General features: G+C 34.2%; 2 protein-coding genes across 7 annotated transcripts in view; both read right to left on the bottom strand.

Moving 5' to 3' along the window:
- Nucleotides 1-23,531, bottom strand: part of LOC127871140 (uncharacterized) — a 210,633-nt gene that overhangs the window by 126,666 nt on the left and 60,436 nt on the right. The window lies entirely within an intron of this gene.
- The window catches only part of LOC127871136 (eukaryotic translation initiation factor 2-alpha kinase-like), a 626,118-nt gene continuing 602,818 nt past the window's right edge, over nucleotides 232-23,531 (bottom strand). The window contains exons 16-18 of one of the 5 annotated variants that reach the window (XM_052413852.1): nucleotides 5,469-5,543; nucleotides 4,716-4,880; nucleotides 232-3,152 (exon numbers count right to left, since the gene is read on the bottom strand). In XM_052413852.1, coding sequence (XP_052269812.1) covers nucleotides 3,003-3,152; nucleotides 4,716-4,880; nucleotides 5,469-5,543 — 390 coding nt within the window. In that variant the 3' untranslated portion in view covers nucleotides 232-3,002. Of the gene's footprint in view, nucleotides 3,153-4,715; nucleotides 4,881-5,468; nucleotides 5,956-23,531 lie in introns of all 5 variants that reach the window. The other 4 variants (XM_052413849.1, XM_052413853.1, XR_008045158.1 and 1 more) reach the window with 4 other exon arrangements.

The following is a 23,531-nucleotide window of genomic DNA, read 5'->3' as shown; positions in this document are numbered from 1 at the left end:
AGTGAACAAGGCAAATGTTGACGTCGCACAACGGACAACGCACGACGGACAAAAGGCGAGCACAAAAGCTCACCATGAGCACGTTGTGCGCAGGTGAGCTGTAAACAACAACAGACACAAATATTTTTAAAGTACTGCTTCCATGGTAGTTTTGTTTAAGTCCGACATAAATATGATCTAATAAAAATTGGGTAATTTCATATATTGTTTACATACAGAAACAACAACAAAAATGTTTAAATTTTATTTTTCAATAACTTCAATAACTATAATTTATGGTTAGTATCAATTTAACATGCTTATAACAAGGACATAATCATTTGACAAGTGAGCCGCGTCATGCAAAAATGGGTATTATGCCCTATACGGCCAGCGTAGCTCTAGACCACAAGCTTGTCAGCAGCTAACCTGTCTTCAAATGTTGCCAAAAAACCTTGCGTGACTTAATAGGAGAAAGACAAGCTTTCTAGCAAACAGCGCCATTGTGCAGGCTGGTCTGGAGCTATGCTGGTCGCTAATGGCATAAGATCTATTTACGCATTACCGGATTCAAGTGAAAAATATCAAGCGGGATGCACCCATCAAACTCATTAAAACCAACACAAAACAAACATAAAAGTGACAATAATATCATTGTTTGCAAAACAATACCGTAACTAAAAAGTATTCATATATTTTAATTTCATTTTAAATGACGAGTGTTAATTTAGTAAGTAGATATCCACAATTTTATTTTTAGTTTAGTAACCTGAAAAACAATAAAAATATAATACATGCCATCTAACCCAGATCAAAATATTAAATTTAAATGATTGGTCGACTAAGGTCACATTATAATAAATGGGTTAAAATTGTACTCACGAGTTCAAAACTGGATTCAGATGCTTTAACAACTGTTAATATGAACAATCCTGGTCTAAAGACTACAACAGGTTTTTATTTCAAACTTGGTCTCAACTTTAATAAATGACCCATAAAACTGCTTGCATAATTTGAGCTTAAATCTCAATTGGTTTCATATTCAATCCATGTATTATAGAATGTTTTAATGACCAATTTTAAGTCACGCAGGCAATTATCATTCCTACAAATACAAATTTGACAGTCGATTCATATTCAAATACACAGTAATAATAAACCTATTTGAATTCCACCCATGGTTACAATGTATATTAGTTAACATATTTATTACATCAAACACACATGCAATTCAAATCACAATCTCAATGCATAATCAAGGAGAGGACATTTCAGAGAGATATCTATATCAATGTAAACAATTTCAGAATACTGGTACATAGTTATGTTCAGTTTCGCCTCCATTATATAAACTACAAGTATATACTTGTACCTTCTTAACCAACTGTAAAAAAATCGGTATACTCGTCTAGAAAAGCTTGAAATGATTTGTGAACAAAATATTATGTTAAATATAAGTTATAACGCACAAAAAAACACTTACAACTAAAAATGATTGTTCAAATTATTTATGCAACCAGCCACCAATAAAAGCAAACACGTTTCTCTACATAACCATATTCATAATTAAATTTTTCAACCACAAAATATATGGTTTCCATCCTAACATTAAAATACATGACCATGTATAAACTAGTCGAACCATCAGAAAGTTCATGAAATTGATATGTAATACATGCCCCAATTACCACATCTAAAATAAAGACTGTTTGGGTGAAATGACAAGTGTCTAAAAAAAATCATAGACACTGATGTTGTCTATGTGTTGATGGTGATTTCGAGACATTGTTGAGTTGAAATGACAAGAGTTTATGCTATATTCTGAGATATTGTTGGTATGAAATGACTAGTGTCTATGGTCTATTCTAAAACACAGTTATTATGAAATGACAAGTTTCTATGGTTTGTTCTGACACAAAGTTGTAATGAAATGACAAGTGTATATGGTCAATTTTATACACTGTTAGTATGAAATGACAAGTGTCTGTGGTCTGTTCTAATACAAACTTGGGATGAAATAACAAGTATCTATGGTCTGTTTAGATACGCTGTAAGGATGAAATGACAAAGAGTCTATGGCATATTCTGAGAACCTGTGGGGAGAAAATGATTAAGGACCTTAATCATTTGTAATAGTTTGTAATAGACCTTAATTTAAGGTCTATTACAAACTTTGAGACACTGTTTGCGAATTATTAACAAGGGACATGGCATTTTTATGAGATAATGCGGGTGAAAAATCACAAGGCTATAGTCTGTGAGGTATAAGATGGCACTGTTTGATGAAGATCAAAGTGGATATGAGAAACTCATTGAATAAATGGGTTTTCAATGACAAATAGCTATGACACTTTGTTATAATGAAATACAAATACATTCTTACATATGATGCTCCCTAAACACATGGACACAGACAAATCCATAATATATTCTACAAAAGATATAAAGACAAAGGGCCATGTTTCAGCCAACACTATTCAGGGTCATTACTCTTTTCTTTATAATTAATTTACAAATTAAGGTCATTCAGCTGTGAAAGTTTGAGCAAGATTTAACAATTTACCTTTTAAATACAAAAAAATGTAAGTATTTTTACGCATTTGTAGTCCCTCAGAAAGTTAATTTTATTTAGGCCTTTCTTACTAAATCCAAGTTTTAAAGGTTTCAATTCAAACCCTTAGATACTGATGATCAGTAAACAGCATAAATAATGGAATAATGAAAACATTATCCAGTTCTCACAATACTTAATGTGTACTAGTCAATAGATGATGTACAAAAAAACACAAACAAAGTTAACATAAAGGACAATTAACATAAATGACACTTTTTTTTCAAAAAACAGTACTGAAATCAATATTAATGCTGAAAACTTTTATCAATAACAATAATCTAAAAAGATTCAATTGTTTGGAGAAAACAATAAGTTAATGAAATGGGTAAATGAAAATTGTCAATATGTGCTACAAATTACACCTGTGCTAATGAGTTATATGATTCAACGTATGGATAAAAATATGTGTCTATGAGCTATTCTGAGATACAGTTCGGGTGCGGAATCTTCTTGGCATCCTTCGACTCTCGAACTCTTTCAGCAACTCACTGTCCAAGATGGCCTTGGCAGATGGACGGTCCTCAGGCTTGGGTGAAAGCAACCAGCTCACAAACGTGGCCTGAAACAAGGTAAGATAGACTAAACATTACAATTTTAGATGTAGAAAGTAGAAAGTGATCATCAATTGGACGTAAATAATTTTTTAAATTATATTTTAAAAATTGTGTTCATGGTTGTTTGCTTGTTTTGACTCCTTGTTTTTTTTTAAAAGTATTTCAATCAAATCACAGAAGTCAGTTAACCTATTCCCAGTTTACATGGGAGAGCTGGTTTACAAAAACAAAGCACACATACAGAGCTACAGATAAGCTGCGTATTTGCGTAAATATGCAATCAAAAATAGGTGGATACGCAATTTTTTCAAAATCTGTGCGTACTGGTACGCAAAACAAATCGCCGATACCCAATTGGAGCTGCCTTGTATGCGTTATGAAAAATCCCGTTTTGTTTTGGTCGTTTTGACTCGAGTCTTTATCGACAAGCGCTTGTTTTATCTGGTAACGTATTTACCAATCGTTTAGATGATAACACATGCAAACAAATTGGCGTCTCTAGGCAGACGAAAAGTTCCGCAAAAAATACAAAAACACATATAGATTCCTTTGTCGTGGTAAATAAATCTAAAACAATTGCAAAGGGCATAGTTTATGACATTATTAACTCCATGTTTTGTTCCATGGACATCTGCGGTAGTAGTTTAGATGAACTTGTTGATGGGGTGCACAGAGGGCTGGATAGTATAATAAAGTGTGTTTTGACCGAAAATGCAAAAAAAATAAAATAATTTAATTATAGCAGCAAGGGTTTCAACTAAAAATAATATTTTCTGACAGCCATCAATCAGATATGTTTAAGCTCTCCAAAATAAGATTTTAAGTGCCTTGTGCTGTAAGTTGTTATTGTTTATTGATAGAGCCATGTCTTAGCTACTTTTAAATGCCAAAGTGGTTTATTTGTATTATTTTTTAGCAATGCAAACGGACTCTGATTGATGGCTGTCAGAAAGAAAAAAAAATGAGTTGAAACCCGTGTTAATATTATTATATTTTATTTTGGTTTTGGGCATTTTCGGTCAAAATACACTATATTATACTATCCAACACCGTTCCAGCCCCCTATGATGGGGGTGTGTTGTGTTTCCAAAACGAAAGTACTGGCCCATATTGGAACAAAAACAAGTACAAACGCATTCGATGAGTGGGTTGAGAAATTCCATTGTTGAATCTGGTAAAAGAAAGATGGAACAACCTATACTGCAATTGAATACATAACAGTGACTATATGTAGGTACGGTTTTGAGAAGCTAAATTCATGTTTTATTGCAATTACCCAATTCACTTGTTTGTTTTGGTACAAATACCCAATTATTTTTTTTAATGAGCGGGTATGATACTTTTGGATACCAAATCACGTTTTCCATTACCCAATTCATTCTTATTTTGAAGGGTATTACCCAATTACCCCAAAAAGCTTATCTGTAGCTCTGCACACATGCACGTCAAATACTCATCAAAGCCTTTCTTTGTAAAACAATCATTTTGATCAGAAATCGGTTAATATTGACAATTACAAAATAATTAGGAATATTTGTTAAACCGAATAACCCTTTTATACTACATACTTCTTTCTGCATTTCCCGATTGAAACGTTCTGGAAAATCCTGTCGCTTGACGTTCACAAGTGTGTTGACTCGCTCCATCTGAGTAGCAAACGGGTACAGGAGCTCAAAGAGAATCACACCCAGTGAGAAAATATCCACCTTAGCCGAGTACTTCTTACCACTCATCTGTAAAGGCAGGGAATATATGGTTACTATGGATACTATGGTGGATATTGTATAGGAATGCATGGTTACTGTGGTATCTATGGATACCATGGAGGATGTTTTTCGATCTATTGCATTAATTTTTTTTTAAGTTTGTATTTAAACACTCTTGTTTTAACAATTAAATTATCTGCGTCTTCTGCAAATTCCTGGTATGTCTAATAAATTATTTCATACTTGAACTGGGAACCTGTACAATGATAGTTTTTATTGTAAATTAATTAGGGAATAATTTTATAATTGTGACTTCAACATGGTGTTCAAAAGAAAACAATGAAGAAATCTTAATATTTATTTTCCTAAATGAAGCAAAACGTTGTTTTTGCAGTACGGATGATCTATTTAACTCAATAAATAACACATTTGCTTATACATTTGCCTTACGGTTGACAAATATCTAGTCCATTTTTTGATGTTGCAACATGCATAGCTTTCCATTAATAAGTTGCAAGTGTATTATAAGAGGACTACATAATCCTTCCTATAAAACAAACTATTGTTTTTTGATATGTAAAAGATGCAAGATTGAAAACAAATCTCTCAACATACTTGTTCTGGGCTCATATAAAGTTGCGTGCCCACTTGTGCCGTGTGCTTTTTGAAAGGGTCTCCTGCAAGCAAGACCTCGTTTTGTTCATCAGTCAAGGCAGTTACGAGACCAAAGTCTCCCATTTTCACTACCCCATCGAGGGAGAAAAATATATTGGAGGGCTTCAAGTCTCTGTGCATAAGACCCGAGTCATGTACGTACTCTATTGCTGAGACGATCTGGTCAAAAATGTCCAACACACTGTGACGGTCACGGTTTAACGTGTTTGCAGAAAGCCAGTCTTTTAAAGTATCTTTCCGACATAGCTGCATTTGTATGTAAAGATAAAGTTTAGGCTTTGGTGGAGATCTATCCGATTCAGTTGTGGTAATTTTCTTGTCACAATCTGCTTCGTCTTTGTGCTTGGTTTCTTTTTCTACAGTAAGATTTGCAAGGTCCTTAGATGGAGAACGCGAGTGCAACTTTACACTGAGCTGTGAATTTGAACTGGAATGTGTTTTCTTGAAAGGGTTTGTAGTGTCTATCTTGAGCCTACACTAGAGTCTAGACAATTCCTGGAGAGATTGGATTGGCAGCCTTCACTTATGTCTTCTATGGAATCCTTAGAGCTTCTACCCCCGCATCCAGAATCTTCGAAGACAATCTGGAATGCACTGTTAGAATCCTCCATCCGCACAATATGATCCTCTGGCTCCACATCCTGATTGTCCCATACAGATTTACCAGTAGTTTTCATATTGTTCACATTATTATTGCTGCTCATATTATCGTTATCCTCGTGTCTGAACGATATGTCTACACTGTCATCCAAATGCCCTTGATTTAAATTTGGAGTACCCACACCACTAAATGATCCACTTTCATCGTTCTCTAGATCTTTTCTATGCACCCACCAACCCCTGGACCTGTTACTTGTAGACATATCTTCAATGCCCCACCCACTCTCAGATATATTATGCACTGAAAACTCTTCACTAGCTCCTCGTTTTATCTGACCCTCGGTTAATTCAAGAATATTATCTCCAAGGGGATTTTTTAGAAAATCTAGAGGACTTGTCTGAAGCTTTGGAGAGTCTTTCAAATTGTTGTTGCTAGATTTTGTTTGCTGTGATCCCCTTGCAAGTGGACTTGGGGTGTAGCTGGTGTATTCTGAGAAGATAGGGGAGGTAACTCCTTCACTGTAAGATGGAATAATAACAGATTTCATGTAAGAGTTACATGCCTTAGCAGGAATGACACTACAGCAGGATTTCATGTATACACTTTTAAATAAGTCCAATTTGAAAACTTAAAAACAATTAACAGCAAGGTAACACACAAAGCTGGCTATAGCTGTTTGGATGAAAACTAAGTGTAGTTATAATTTATATATTCATCTTCAAGTGATGGTGGGCTATGGCTTTTATTTATCATGAGAAGTAAAATACAGAACACTTCCAGTGTGATGATCCTTAGATCACTTAATCAGTTGGTCTACCTAAAATATTTTTTAAATACAAAAAATAATCCCCATATCCTTTTTTTATAGCCAAAGCATTAAAATCATCACTGAATAGGTAGAAGATTTGTATCATGTTCATTAAAACATAAATGATTTCCCCTGCCAGTAATGATGTAAAACAACCACACATGAACACATCTTCTGCCTATATTTACCTGCACTCAAAAGCGCGATCCCTCTCCTCCTGCCAGCCCGCTGGTGGTGACTCAATCCATGTGTGGAAGTAACGCACTATGCCCACATGGTCTAGCTTGGCCAGAGTCTTCACTTCTCTCATGACCTTCTCCTTGGCTCCCTCACTGAAACAATTATTTGAACCACCATATATGAATATGGGGATTAATGCATGTGTGATAAGTGTCATCCCATATTAGCCTGCGCAGTCCACACAGGCTAATCAGAGACAAAACTTTCTGCTTTAATGACATTTTTTGTGAAAAGGAAGTCTCTTATACACACAAATTTTTGTCAAGCAGGAAGTGTTGTCCCTGATTGCACAAGCTAATTTGGGACAACACTTTACCCACATGCATTTAACCCCATGGGCACAACTCATTTATATTACCTAATATACTAGTATCAAAGCAGTATTATTGACAGATTTTGTAAACAAAAATATATATTTAAGTTTAAGGGGTCTAACAAAAATCTGGTATAAGTATTGATAGTTTAAACAGCATGCTGTGGGTATTTGTAGAACAAAGTCTGGGTCAACAAAATGGACTATGAAACAGTGAAAAAAACAATGCACTTATGGTTACAATAACATATTAATTTACCATAACCTTTAACAAAGTTGGTTTTTAAGCTAATGTGAAGTGGGATTTTGACTAGTTGGGAAGTGGTTTGACTGGTTGGGCAGTGGTTTGACTGGTTGGGCAGTGGTTTGACTGGTTGGGCAGTGACATACTAAGCTGTTTGGAAGTTGACAATAACCTGTAGGACAGTGGGGTTGTAGTTATTAAAGCAACAGGATACATAACTTCTGTTAAGTGGGATATTAATATGTCTGACCATGGGTGTTAAGTGGGATATTAATATGTCTGACCATGGGATAATAACCAGTTGGACAGTGGGATACTTACCTCTAAACAACTAGAATATAAACTTGCTAGACATACTTATCTGTTGGACAGTGGCATACTAACCTATTTGGCAGAGGGATACGTTTGATGGCGTAGTGGCACTCATCAACCTTGTTGCGGGCCTCAAACACCACACCAAAGCCTCCCTTGCCCGGCACATGCATGTGGTCATAATCAGCAGTGTACCTGCAACCAGGTCAAAACAGGAATAAATATTGTAAAATTTTGAAATTAATCGTTTTAATATACTATTTCTATCCAAATAAAATTTGCCAACATGTCAGTTGATCCCACAAGCCAAAATTAGTTTTTTTTTGCACATGTTCTTTACATGATTAACATAGAAATGAATTGACTGCAGGTTAAATTGTGTTTGTACCAAATTCATTTTTACATTCGTTTGCATTGGTGAAGTATCTAGACTTATTAAGTTGAAATTTCTCACATCTTCATAAAGAAGGATGATAATTTATAACAGTACTGTAGTTACAGAACTTTATGTCATAGACTTTCTTGAAATTCTTACTCTAATCTTTAGCCAGATGTTGATTTGTCATGTCTTTGCAAGTATAAATACAGGTATACAACATTAAAAAAATATGTTACCATTAAAGAAAGCACTTACACCTGGCAAATTAATACAAATTCCATTATAATCAGTATCAAGGTCATTTAATCATACCTACTAGATTGTGTGTGATCTTTCATCTCAAGACATTGTTCTTTTAGGTACCACACTATTAATTTTACTTCAAACAATACTCAGCAGGCCTGCACAAAATGTCAACTTAGGATGTTAATCATAACTACCTATTAGTCTGAAATTTGTATTGTCAAGAAATTGTTTCTTCAGGTACTACACAATTTATTGTACTTTTAAACACTCAGCAGACCATGCACAAAATTCATACCTAGCATGGTAGACAACTCTTACCTGGACTCAAACTGGTCAGCAGAGTTCTGTCGACTTGGCAGAGTAACTGCCCCTTCTGAATCATTCTCCACATCCTCCTTGGGAGAACTGGTGTCACTCAATGGCTATATAGATCAATAACAATTTGTGGGAATGTTGGTGCTTTTTATTTGGAATAAAGGTTTGAAGTCAACAATAATATTTGTATTTCAATAATATTTATAACTATGATTACTCTCTGTGACAAGCGGTATCAGACGGTATCCTGTATGTGAATAACACCGTTTTATATCTTGATTTCAAAGGTTTTAAAATGTATTCAATTGTTTATATTTAATTGAATAAAAGCAGTTTGAAATTTCTTTAAATAAGTATAGATTTGTGTACATAGATGTTAAATTTCATAAAGTGACCTTTTCATGTTTTGAAAAAATTGACAAAATTGAAATAAACTGTTTCAGATTTGCAAATTTTCGTTGTAGTTATGACATTTGGGAGGAAACAGTAATACTGAAAATTAACCATGCTTTAAAATATCCATTATATTCATTGTTCGACAATTTAAAAACCTAAAAATTATTAAGTTTTACAAACGCGAAACAATGGAATAATTTGGACTGATTTTTGGTCTCTAATTTGGAGAACTGATGTTATCGTTATATTTTGTGACATTACCAGGATTGCTTATATAATGTATGAAATACACCACTCAATCTATGGGCACAGATGGCCTTGTGGTTTACCTGCTTGACTTTTAACTCAAGGGTCAGTGGTTCCAGCCCAGTTGAGGAATACTTTTTTCTTTCTTTAATTTTATTCTTGTTTTTTACGTTCCAATTATTACATTTTTCAAATTCAAAGTATTTAACGACAAACTTCAATACATTCCCAAATCTGTGAAAAGATCCCTTTATGCCAGAGTTCAGCGAAATATAAACAAGGCAAAAAAACACCAACATCTTATCAGCATTATGTATCTTTCACTCCTTGGTATTCCTTCTAGTTTTTCCTGTACTAATAGGATTTGGGAAACATCTCATTAGTTCACGTACAACAAACTTAACATGTCAATGTAGAGCATATACGAACGTTAACATTCTATATTCTTTCAATTGCAGAAGCAAGACCCAGAGCCAGCTGAGCTCAGCCTAAATCCCAAAGAAAATGCAAAGAAAACACCAACATCTTGATCAACATTATATATATTTCACTCCTTGGTATTCCATCTAGTTTTTCCTGTGCTAATGGGATTTGGGAAAAATTCCTATTTCAAGACTGAGGATTGAATCAAACATACCTGACTGCTGCTGGAGCTCTGCTCTATTTCTCTTCCATCCTGGACCCTTTGTAATCGATTAAGTACGATGTGGGTCAGCACAGAGAACACCACGCTTATGGCAATCACTTCCTTCCTGTGAGAATACAAACAAACAGGTGCTCACTAAATGACCTTTTTCTTTGTATAGGGCCCACAATAAATGATTGTGCAAATATTATTTCAATCAGGCATTCTTTGTGCACGGTTTGTTGAGTGTTAAAATAGTTTTGGTCTTTGTCTCTGGAATAAATACCAATCATGTAAGAACAAGAAATAGACACATAAGTAATGAACACCCACCAACATAGAATGCATTTGTATGTAGCAAGCTGTTACAATGGCAATAGAACCACAGGGTCAAGCCAGTTTTGACCAAATGCGCATTATTTGATCAAAATTTTAAGAGACAAACATTACAATATTTTTGTAATTGAAGTCTTTGGTAAGAATCAGAGCTTCAACTAGCTTTCAAAAGATGGAAGTCCTGACTTCCAAGCTTTGATGTATGAACATCATGTTGGAGGTCACACTTTTATTTCAATACATGTATATTTAGTAAACCCTTCCATATGTGAATATTTATGGCTACATACATGTTTCAACTCTATCCATTGCCCGATAATCCGTATATTTACTAATTACATTCTCAAACCCAAATTTATGGCCAATATAGACGATGAATGATTAAAAAAAACAACTCATGAACATTTGCCATTTAACTTAAGTTCATTTGCTATTTAACTTAAGTGCATATATAACGTGAAATGTGGAATGGGAAATTCCCATTGAACATGTTTGAATCAGGTGGCATAATGTGCAAGCATGGAGATATGTAAATATTTAGTAATAATGACCAATCAATTACAGTATTAAATGTTACATGAACCTCTTTTCAGAGAAGGTTGAAAAATGAAAGTGAATTTCTCATAAAAACATCTGTCACTAAAATTTACCAAGTACCTAGAGCTTAATCTTAGAGCACTTCTTTCTGGGACACATTTAAATCTAAAATAACGCATCATACAGAAGTATCAGCGTTCTAAGAAGCAAACACAGTCTAATGGTGTTGGTCCGTATAACGTAAATTGTTGATTTATAAAATGACATTATTAAATTTGTTATAGGAAACAAAGTTCAAAATGTTTAGGTTAAGCCAACGCTTACAAATTCTAGTTTCAAATAAATAGTGCTCACGTTTTGATCCTCTGTCCCGATAAAAGTGTAGGACAATTATGCCACAAATGTATGTCAAGTCATCAGCATGGAAAGCACGAATTAATTGACTTTTGTATAAAAATTTTGTTGCGACATATTTTCAATTAAAAGTTTTGTAGTTCATTTTAACAAAAATCAATATTAGCCACTCTCTGAGAAATTTGAGAAATTTGAGAAATTCATGGCATAAAGAAGCTCCTAGGTGAAGATAATTGAGTGAGCGACCAGATTTTCTATTTAGATTTGTATGTGCTGTGAGTTAGAAAACAGGATTATTGGAGATCCCGGGGACTTTCACAATTTGTAAAATGGAAGTTTTGGGAGCAATTTATGCTCGGATATCCACTAACAAAAACGCTGAGGAATAATACTTTGTTTAAAAAATATCAAGTAGGCAAAGAAGCAAAACTTGTGTAACTGTTTGCACAGTGCAATACAAATCACACACACACATGACTTCATATCATACGGAGCAGAGCTAGCAAGTTTGAATGTTGTGTGTTTAAAACAGGAGGAGAATTTCTCCACACAAAGCATCTATAAATGGACAGACAGACAGCTGTGGTGAATCACACACATACATACATCATAGCACAACTAGAAGAGTGACTCCTTATCTTGTCCCTAAATCTTTCAGTAAAATTGACACCAACAAATAATGCAAAGTGAATAAAATTGTAAAACATCTATTAACTCTATCATAAATGACAATACATGTTATAACTGCTTTAGCAGCATTAACAGTTTATTGTGCATAAGAAACACGTTAATTTATAAAAATACCAAACTACTTAGAGCTTTTAAATGAGTGAAAACCTTTAAGTTATAAACCAGAAGCAACAATGATGCTATCATATAAGGGAACTAACTGCAACAGTGATGAGAATTGAACTGTATGTGATTTATCTTCCTTGTTAACAAGATGTTATAGCATGCAAATATCAGAATACTGTTAGCTTATTGTTTATGTCAATATCAAGTTTTATAAAAACAGTCAAGCAACATTACTGGATTTTGAACCTGTTTTCTTGATAATATTTCAAGAAAACATTGTTAGACCTTGGCGGAGCTTACAAATACTAGAAAATGTTCTAGTATCTTCAGCTTGTTCAAGCGCCATGTACAACATACAGAATTTGCTTTAGATATGTTAAATTATTAACTTGCTAAAATGACAGCATATTTGCTTACTATTACTTTACTTTTTACTAAGAATTATAATAATGGAAAAGGTTTGTTTACACTAACTTGAGTTACAATATTTCTTGGGTGCCAATCTTAAACTTGTTTTTGCTACAGTGACATTTTATTACAGTGTGATTAGTAGAGATTTTGACGATTTGGATAATAACTAATTTTTCATTAAAAAAAACAGTGAAAACAAAACCAAACCTACGAAACCAACTTTTGGGAAATTTTAGAGTTTACAATCCACATTTCAGGGGTGGCGAAATCAAATGTCCGAGTTGACCGAGTCGTACATTTGCTTGTCTGGGCAACTGATTTTTTTCAATTAAGTTGTCCGTGGACAACAAGTTTTTTTAAAAGTCGGGTCCAGGTATAGAAAAAAATACATTGTATTAAAGCCGAATTAAGTTTTACAAAACCGGATGTTGACATGCGATTACATTGTCAGTGCTATTTGCGGAGCAATCAAGCTAAAATACGGGCACTCTCCTGCGCAGTGATCTCCCTCATTCTATAAGAGACCAGGAGCATGCCGCATTTTAAACATTCGGCCTGACTGTTAGACAGTGTACAGACTGGTTTCTTTATTTTTAAAATCAGACGGAAATAAAAAGTATCAAAGTAAGATAATCAAAACACGGTCTACCTTGTTATTTAAGACGACTTTAATGGTAAAAATGGAACATTTAGTTTTTTTAAATCTTCATTTACGGAGCAGAAACCCAAAGCTTTTAGCAGTCCACCTCCCAAAAAAACTAAGAAAGATTATGATAAAAAATATGATCTAAGTAAACGCACCACTACTTTTCAAGAAACTTGACTCATAGATTTTCAATGGTTACCAGTTGATGATAATCAAATTGCTACCAGTAGCGGCGCAGAGCCTCAGTCTAATGAGGTCGACATATTGGACTAGTTTAATTTGTTAAGATTACGATGTACTTATGTTCAACACATGTTTTAATAACACTAGCTTTGCAAGATTAAAAGTTTTAGAAAGCCTTTATATTGTTTATAATATACTGCTATAATGAATGTACTATTGAAATAAAACTATAAACAAAACTAGCGAATCATACTCATTTTGGTATATTCCACATTGTTTTACATTAATCAATAAATGCGTTTATAATTTATATAAACATTAACGGAAAAGTGTAGTTCAGCAACGGACAAGTTAAATTTCCTAAATGGTTGTCCGTGGACAAGTATAGTTTTTTGAGATTTCGCCACCCCAGCATTTTATCTTCGCCTTAAACACTAACCACCACGTCCAGAGTGTAACAGGCATGGCCAGCACATCCTCATAAAGAGTGGACACATGCGATTGGTTCCCATCACTGGTCGCTTCTGACATACCCTCCTTCTCTGAGACGGGAACCTTCATAGTGAATTCTGGGTACAGGTAGAAGCCATTATCTGGAAATGGGAAGAACAGGTTTAGTTAAAAATCAAGGGATCAATTGCAGTGAATTATGGGTGTAGCTAAACCATATTATCTGGGTAGAACTGGTTTATGTTAATTCTAGGGAGCACTTTTCATGAATTCTGGGTAAAGGTAAAATTAAACATCTGGAAAATATTAAAAAAGATAAATAACTAAATTCAGGCAGCCCTTGCAGTGACTTATGGGTAAAGGTTCAACACATTATCTGGAAATGAAGAAACATGCTTGAAGGAATTAAATTTACCCGCACTTTAAAAGTGATGCCTGAAGAAATTAACATTACCGGACACTTTAAAAGTGATAACAAAAGATAGAGAAGTAAATAGTGGTCTAATTGCGGTGAAACACAGCCTAATAAGTTTTAAGCCTGTCAAAAACATCTGGCAGTGTATTATGTTTCTTCAAGACATGTCTGTTATAATATTTAAGTCACTTAATTGTCAACTCTTCAGCAAAATGACAATTAAAAATAAAATGTCATACATTCTTAACAGAATTTTTTAATAATGTTACAAAAAGCGAAATGAAAGTCCAGACTAAGATTAATGTTAAAAATGGCCCTTCATTAGCGGACAAACATCAATTAAAATGATAATTTTTTTTTTAATTGACGCTTTACAATGATATCTTGGTGAGTTTTAAATCCAACTTTTGTCTTCCTATCATGACTGTTAAACACTATTTCAAACATGAGGTTTCATTTCAGTTGTACACAGTTGTGATTAATTCTACCACCTCTTTCACCCACACCTTATGAATTTGAATGAATTTTCTTTGTGCCACTCTATGGCAAGAGGTTCGACGCATAATCCCAAGAAACTACGTTTCTCATGAGAAACTAGGTTCTCGCTTGAAGATTGCACATGGCTTCAAGAACCCAAGTTTTCAAATGAGAACCTAGGTTATCATGAGAACCTAGGTTCTCATGAGAACCTAAGTTCTCATGACAAACTAGGTTTCTCATGAGAACCTAGGTTCTCATTTGAAAACCTAGGTTCTTAGAATGAGAACCTAGGTTATCATGAAAAACCTAGTTTCTTGGGATTATGTGTCAAACTGCTTGCCATATCCACGGTTTTCATTTGGGAACCATAGGTTCTCGTGAGAACCTAGGTTTTCAGAATTACGCGTCTTTAATACTAAATCCGTGGTTTTTATTCGGAAACCATAGGTTCTAATGAGAACCTAGGTTCTCATGAGAGCCTAGGTTTCCAGAATTACACGTCGGACGGCGTAAACTTGCTTGTTTGGAATACAGGACACATATTATTCAGGGCGCAGAATCAATGGGGTTCACATATGATTATACACGGGCTGGACAGAATGAAAAAACACGGTTAAGGACTTTATTTTTGCAGATATCTCAAGTTATTGAAATATGTTTGCAAAGCCTTTAGTGCATAAGTTTTTCTTGCAATGTGGGCCGATATCTTACGATTGAATAAGACATTATTACACATTATCAATAGAAATTAAACTTCTATTTATACCATAATGATTGCTTACTATATCACAGACATACTTTAAACAGAAAACTGTACCGTACAGTCGTTTGAGGCCAGAACAAGGGAACTGAATATCTGAAACTCATTTAATACTGTAACAATGAATTATGTAACGATTTATCTGAATGTGTTTCATTTTTTAGTCTCAAAATAATATTTACAATTAAAGATGTATTTCATAAACAGTTTAATTTTTTATTAACGTGTTCAGACCAATGTCGACCGATTACTTTACTAATTTCATTCCTTAAGAAGTTTCCTACAAGTTTCGTTGAATATTACTCAGCATTGTCTGAACATCGTTAAAATAATGTTCTTAGGGAGTAATATTCACTGTTTCATGTCCATTTCTTATCATTCTACACATATGCCGCCAGCCTGTAACAAGCAATGGGAGACAACTGGAGGTAAATTATAGCGAGCATTTCGACACATAATTCCAAGAAACTAGGTTTCTCATGAGAACCTAGGTTTTCATGAGAACCTAGGTTCTCATGAGAAACTAGGTTTATGAAATCCCAAGAAACCAGGATTTTCATGAGAACCTAGGTTCTCATGTAAACCTAGGTTCTCATTTGAAAACCTTAGTTTACGCTAGAGAACCTAGGTTCTCATGAAAAACTAGGTTTTTCATGAGAACCTAGGTTCTCATAAAAAACTAGGTTTTTTATGAGAACCTAGATTCTCATAGACACATTGAACATAGGTTCTCATGAGAAACTAGGTTTTCATGAGAACCAAGGTTCTCATTCTGAGAACTTAAGTTCTCGTTTGATATCCAAGGTTTTCACAAGAACCTAGGTTCTCGACAGCTTTTTCGCGTCGATCTCTCCGATAACCTAGGTTTTCCTCAGAACCCAAGATTTCATGTAGGAACCATAGTTCTCATTAGAACCTAGGTTCTCATTCTGATAACCTAGGTTCTCATGAGAACCCTAGTTTCTTTGGATTATGCGTGGAACCGCTTGCCACACCACTCAATCCCATTTTTGTAAGAATAGCCTTTAAACAATTAACCCTTTGCATGCTGGGATATTTGTCGTCTGCTAAAATGTTGTCAGCTGAATTTCTAAAATGAGCATTTTCTTTGATTTTTTTTCAAAGAATACTTTCAGAATAGCAAACAGATTGGATCCTGATGAGACGCCACGTTCTGTGGCGTCTCATCTGGATCCAAACTGTTTGCAAAGGTCTATAAAATTTGGTTCCAGCACTGAAAGAGATAAATAACATATCTTTTTACAAATGGTTACATGAAGTTCAGAGGGATTTCCTCACAGTTTTTAAAAATTACAATTATGTCTGATTCAAATTAAAGTGTTTTTATTTGAAATTCTATATTTGTTTTGTAAAGTTACAAAGGAGAACCAAGTCAATAAAAGATCTCATTACCTTCAAATGCAACCAAAGAAAAAGTTTTATTCAAATACAGATTAAATTATCTTTTTCCAAAATACCAGATGTGCTTGTAAATAAATAGGTTATGACCATAGCAACTTATTCAATAAAAACTTCTTCAATACAAGGGAATTTTGTAGACAACATGAGACATGATTAAACATACCTTTTAAATATGAAAGGTAAATGTAAAGTGATACAAAACAGATAGCAAGATAATCAAAAAGGGATCGACAATCATTGTTTAATCATAGCATCAATTCAGTTACATACAAGGTACTTATACAAAAATCTTATGGCTACTGTTTGAAAGATATTTTGCCTAGTTTACGTCATATTCCTTTTGTTAAAAAATAGATTTGTAAGCATTTTGTTGGATTATGGAGAACAAAATCAAATCATTTAAAATTGTTTCAACATCATTTGGCCACTAATGGCACAAATGTTAAGTTTTATCTGAAAATATAGGTTCATGTGTCACTTATCCAAATCGGTTTGGCGACCTCTTAGGTTAACAAAATGTCATTTATGACACAACATGTAATATAGCACAGACAAAAAATTGTTTTCGCGATATTTAATGATATTCTCCCTTGTTCCACCAGTCTTTTGCAACCACAATATCACAAACTTCTCCCCTCTTCAAAAAGTAAAATAAAACAACTTACCAAATGCAAAGAAACTTCTTAAAAGTAGCATGGTTTATTAAGAAAAACATTTTAATGGGTCATCAGATTATTAACGCAAAATCTGTAACATATCTCAAGTAAAATGATATAAATGATATGGTGTTGAAATAAGTACCCATGTACCGGTATATGTTATGTTACAGAAATTAAAATGACTGTTTTTAGCTTCATTATTATTGATCTTACCCTCGTGCAATATCTTAGACACAGTTGCGAAACACGAACTAAGTATTCTTTGTTTGAATTTCTTGCAATTGTCACAATATTTTAGTCATGCACACTTTCCCAGGGTAATCTAGTTTACCATTACCATGTGCACATACTTATGCCAGTAAAGAACAACTGCCCCACTTGAATAAGATGAATGGGGAGAATGGCTGTAAAAATAAAATCAAGAACAAGAGCACCGCATAACGGGCGCCAAACTCGGCTGTGGTTGCAGTTTTGAATAAATGAAAGCTTGTCAGATTTTTTTATTTTTTTAATTGGTCATAGTGACTTTGACCTTTGACCTAGTGACCAAAAAAGGTTTTGGCATGTATAACTCATCAAGGTGCAGCTACATATGAAGTTTCAAAGTTGTATGTTGAAGCACTTTGATTTTAGAGCCAATGTTTAAAACCTTGACAAAATGTTAAGGTTTTAGCACGACGCGGACCACACGACACGACTAGCTGGCCACGACAATACCTCGGGTTTTCTCCAAAAACAGCCGAGCTAAAAATCCCCTCACAAATCACATGGACTGGCCCGACATGTGTATTCTAGTGCCTATCAACAGAACTAGCTGTCCCACATTGACAAACAGTTGATAAAATGTAGAAACCACATACCAAAAGGATAGTTCTCATGCCATATTACAAGGGCATGGTCATCAGGCTGATCACACTGCTCTGTGACCATGTTGATAGGTGATCCTCCTTCAATCTGCTGGGCTTGGTTGTTTCTCATGGAGGGGGTACGCCACTGTGCTGCAAAGAGAAGGTGAACAAAGGTTTATCTTCATTTTTTTTTCAAGTTTGTGGTTTTGGAAAAAGAAAACACTACCCCACTTTTAAGACAAACAAACTTATTTTAGTCAGAACTATATTGGTATTAAAATGGAACAATAAATGAGCTAAAAGTAGGATAAATCACACCCATATTTTCTGGAAAAATCACAGTGTCTATTCAAATTACAGAGTATAAGTTGCTCTTTCTAAATCCAGAATTAATTGCATTTTTTGTTAAAAAAATAAATGTACACAAACTGTACTCAAACTTTAATTGCTATGATATTAATGAGAAATTTACACCCTATTTCAATAATCATCACTTGGAACCAAAGAAACCCTATATTTGAATAAAATCATACTTAGAGACAAATAAATACATGTATAAGCATGTATGACCCTTGATTTCTAATCTAGGTTCATATAGCATTACATGAACAACATGTTATTGCATATGATTGTTTGTCTAAATAAATATCAGCACCGTTTTGCAAAAAGGGTGTTTAATGCATGTGCGTAAAGTGTCGTCCCAGACTAGCCAGACGACACTTAACACACGCATTAAAACTGCTTAAAACATCAAACTATTTTTATTTTCCAGTCAAGCAGGCAGCAGGGAGAAAACAAAAAAATGTGATTGTGAAACACTATGTCCCCACCATATATTTGACCTTTGACCTTGAAGGATGACCTTGATCTTTGACCACTCAAAATGTGCAGCTCCATGAGATACACATGCATGCCAAATATCAAGTTGCTATCTTCAATATTGCAAAAGTTATGGCAAATGTTAAAAGTTTGCTGCAAACCAACAAACCAACAAACAGACAGGACAAAAACAATATGTCCCCCAGTATAGACAGGGGGACATAAAAAAAGGTCACCGTATCTGAAAACATTACTTTTGTTATCACTGACGAACAATCAAAATTTTCCATAAGATAACTCTGTTTGGTACCACAAAAACATTTATTCATTCAAAAATATTTATACATTATTTTCCTTACCAACATAAAGTAACGGTTGATGAATAGGGGCGTCATCAGCAGAGAAGCTGGACAGAGCTGGAATGTTCTTGTTGTCAAAGAGATCGAGTTGTCGCAGTTCCCCCTGGTAAAGCAGCCATACGCTGGAGATGGGACTCTTGAACTGAACAAGGACAATGTGGTTGTTTATGTTTTTTAACAGGTTGGCATCCCTTTATTTCAAGACCATAAGGGTTCAACAATCTCTTGATAACGAACTTTGCTTGTGTTAATGTATTTGGTATTTTTATCGCAAAACTGCTAGAAAACTTTGTACATAAATAACTTCCTAAACAGCTTCCATAATTGAGATAATTTTAAGTGAAACAACACAATTATCTTTTCACTTATAAAATTTTCTGTAAGTGTAAGCCTATATAACATTGTTTAATCAATCCCTCCACAGTCATTTTTATTTGAATTTTGTCAATATAAGAATTTTTATGAGAAAAAATGCACATTAACAGTAAAAAGCTTTTTTTTTAAGTAATGAGATTTATTATTCTAAAAAAATTATTAATCTAAACCTATTTATTTTAGCTTGATTGCATTGAAAATTGAATGCTTATTGAAATGCTCTCAAGTCTGGGTAGAACCAGTATTCAGTGTCCTTGGTGGAGGTGTAAAAATTTCTCCCACAATGAGGATCAACCTCATGACCTCCTGGTCTCTCACCAAACACCATATCCAGTACACCACAGCAACTTATTACACAATTTCTGAATAAGGTCTATGTTTGTAGTTACTTCAATAGAGCACAGTACCTTGTACGTCCACGCCACCGACTGGAAGTTGTCTGGACTCACTCCTACAACCATACCATCAGGAACCACGATCTTCACTGTGCCGCTAAACATGTCCATAGAGTCCGCAGTGTCCTCATCTACATGAGCAATTTAAGTCCATGGGAAATGATCAAAATACGCACAAGCCCGCATGCACTGAACTAGTAAATTCTGACACAGCTTGCTCATATTTCAGTTTCATTTTATTAGGACTAACTTTTTCTTGGTCTTAGGTCATAATATAAATTGCAGCATGATTGGTCTTATTGCTCATTTAAATGACTGCATATTGCAAAAAGTGCAAGTCTTAATGATGGTCTAAGTTTAACCCATTTATGCCCAGTTGACTCTCCCATCCTTGTAAATTGGATCAATTTTTTTCCAAAATTAAGGATGTCTAGTATATTTATTTCTATATTTAGAAAATAACTTACTACAATTCCTTTAAGCAAACAGCTTAGACCCAGATGAGACCCCGCATCATGCGGCGTCTCATCTGGGTCTACGCTGTTTGCAATGTCCTTTTTTCAGGATGCTAGGCATGAATGGGTTAATATCAAGTCCTGATTTCTTGAACTTTTTGAAATGATAACTACCTCAAGGGTGGTGTGTAACCCGACGACAGGGTAGACATTTTGTTTTTGGGAGATAAAAATTTAACAAAATATGTGATTCTCTATATACAAAAGGTGGATTGGACAAATGGATAAATCATAGAACGTAAGACTTCAAATGAACATTTTAGACTTTAAAACTCTCATCGTAGATTTAATGCTATAAGCAGAAACACAAATATTGAAAAGGGTCAACACACAATTGTAAAAGTATACTGCTCAAAATTGTAAAAGTGTAGTTAGGTCAACAACAATGAACAGAGACTCTGAGGAAGAGCTGAAACGCAAAAGAGAAGCGTCCAGTGTCAGTGACACGAGTATGAACGAAGCGAAAAAGAATGAAAAGAGTGACAAACAAAAAAAGAAGAAAGCGAAACAGAAACAGAATGATAATAAGTGTGGTAGAAATGAATCTGAAACAGAGGATGACATAGATGTAGCCCTTGAGATGAAAAGACTTAATAAAAAGCTAGAGAAACTGGGTGAGTCGATTAACGTATTAAATAAAAAGTTAGAAAACTCAATCATGAAAGGCGACGGGTCGGTCAGAACAGAAATAAGAGAATTGTTTACAAAAATGAAAGACGACCTCCTTAAATCCGTCACACATAAGATAGATGTAATCGAAAGTCATCTATTTGAAAACGATCAAGCTGTCGAAAAACTTAAAACTGAAATAAAGACCCTGAAGGAAGAATTGAATAGCCAGAAAGATATAAACAACACAATTACACTTGAAATGAAACATATAGATTTAAACAGAAAGAAATATGAAAATGAAAGCGAACAATATTCCAGAGCCAACAATATTAAAATTCAAGGCATACAAGATACAAACCCGCGAGAATCGGCCAGAGAATCTGCTGAAAAGGTTATACGAATGCTAAAAGATAACGACATTTGCAATATCACCATGGCAGACATAGATATTGCACATAGACTACCAAACAAGAACAATACTAACAGAGAAATTATAGTAAGACTAGTAAGCCGACAGACCAAAGGACTTATTCTAGTAAACAGGAAAAAGCTCCGCGGAACAAACATTTTCATAAATAAAGACATGACCAGGTTGAATCTGCATGTTCTTATGTGTGTGAAGAAGAAAATGGCCGATGAAGTAAGCGATGCATGGTTTAACAACGGTAAAATCATGTTCAAGAACCACATGAACAAAATCCAGCTGGTCAAGTTCGAAGACTACGAACATTGGATAAACCTACCATGGCCCAAAACAGCAACAAAATAAAGTGAAACTTCGTCCAAGAATGATATTTTTTGTGAACAGTATAGTTTATATCGCAGTATTAACTCTGTAGTGTAACCACGAGTTCCTCGAGGAAACGCCACTAACAGTATTACATCCACCGATCGTTTACAACACATTGTATTGAAGTAAACACTTCTAACCATATAAATAGTAAACGGTTAAGGTGACATAATATATCGGAACGTTTAATATGCGATTCAAAAATATTAATTAATACACAGTGAAAGCTAGAGAATGTATAATATTGTTTATGTAAGACAGGTGTTTCTTATCGTATAGTAATATTCAGCAACGTTTCCCAAACACTAATTGGTTTTCTTATCATTTGTTGCGAACAACTATTTTTAAGTTTTATATGTTCACGAATTACTGCTTTTACTGCTTTAAGCAATTAACATGGAACACTATACACGAGTATTTCATGTCAACGTTCGTTGAACATTTGAATATGTTTTTTTTTATTATTATTAATAGCAGTATTACTATTGTGCAAATTTGTCAACTATTTATACCATATGCGATAATATAAAAGTTATAAATACGATAAACATAATATATATATGGCTCACTCTGTTTATTAAAACAAAGATTAAATATGATTTTGCCTGAACTAATCTGTGTTACACACAATTCAATGATCCTGTAGAGTACCATATAGACATTGTTAAACAAAACGTATCTTTTATTTTCTCAATGCTACACCTTTTTAACCTTTCCTTATAAAAAGTTATAAGGAAAAATGAAAAAGGTCAACGCAGTAAAATGATTTTAATAGCTAACGCAGACCCTTGTATTTTGTTTCGACAAGGAAATGCGCGTACCATAGTTATGGACTATACAGCTTAAGATATGTCTGCATGCCACTAATGGCGCCTATACTAACGTAGTTATTCTAATTAAGTTATCTACATAATCTTTGTATCTCATGCTGAATACCATCGCTATAGTTTCTGTTACTGGTAAAATATGTACCAGAAATGACAACGAAAAGAAATGTGATGTTAATATTTTGGTCTTTGATTGTGTTATTATAATCAGTGCATTAGTAATATGTAATATAAAAATGTAAAACTAATAACCTAAAACTAATAACCTAACACAAAAAACTAACACATTA

Source organism: Dreissena polymorpha, chromosome 3, assembly GCF_020536995.1.
Source record: "Dreissena polymorpha isolate Duluth1 chromosome 3, UMN_Dpol_1.0, whole genome shotgun sequence".
Lineage (NCBI taxonomy): Eukaryota > Metazoa > Mollusca > Bivalvia > Myida > Dreissenidae > Dreissena > Dreissena polymorpha.
Note: the sequence above shows the minus strand (reverse complement) of the source record. Positions and strands in the feature narration are given on the sequence as shown.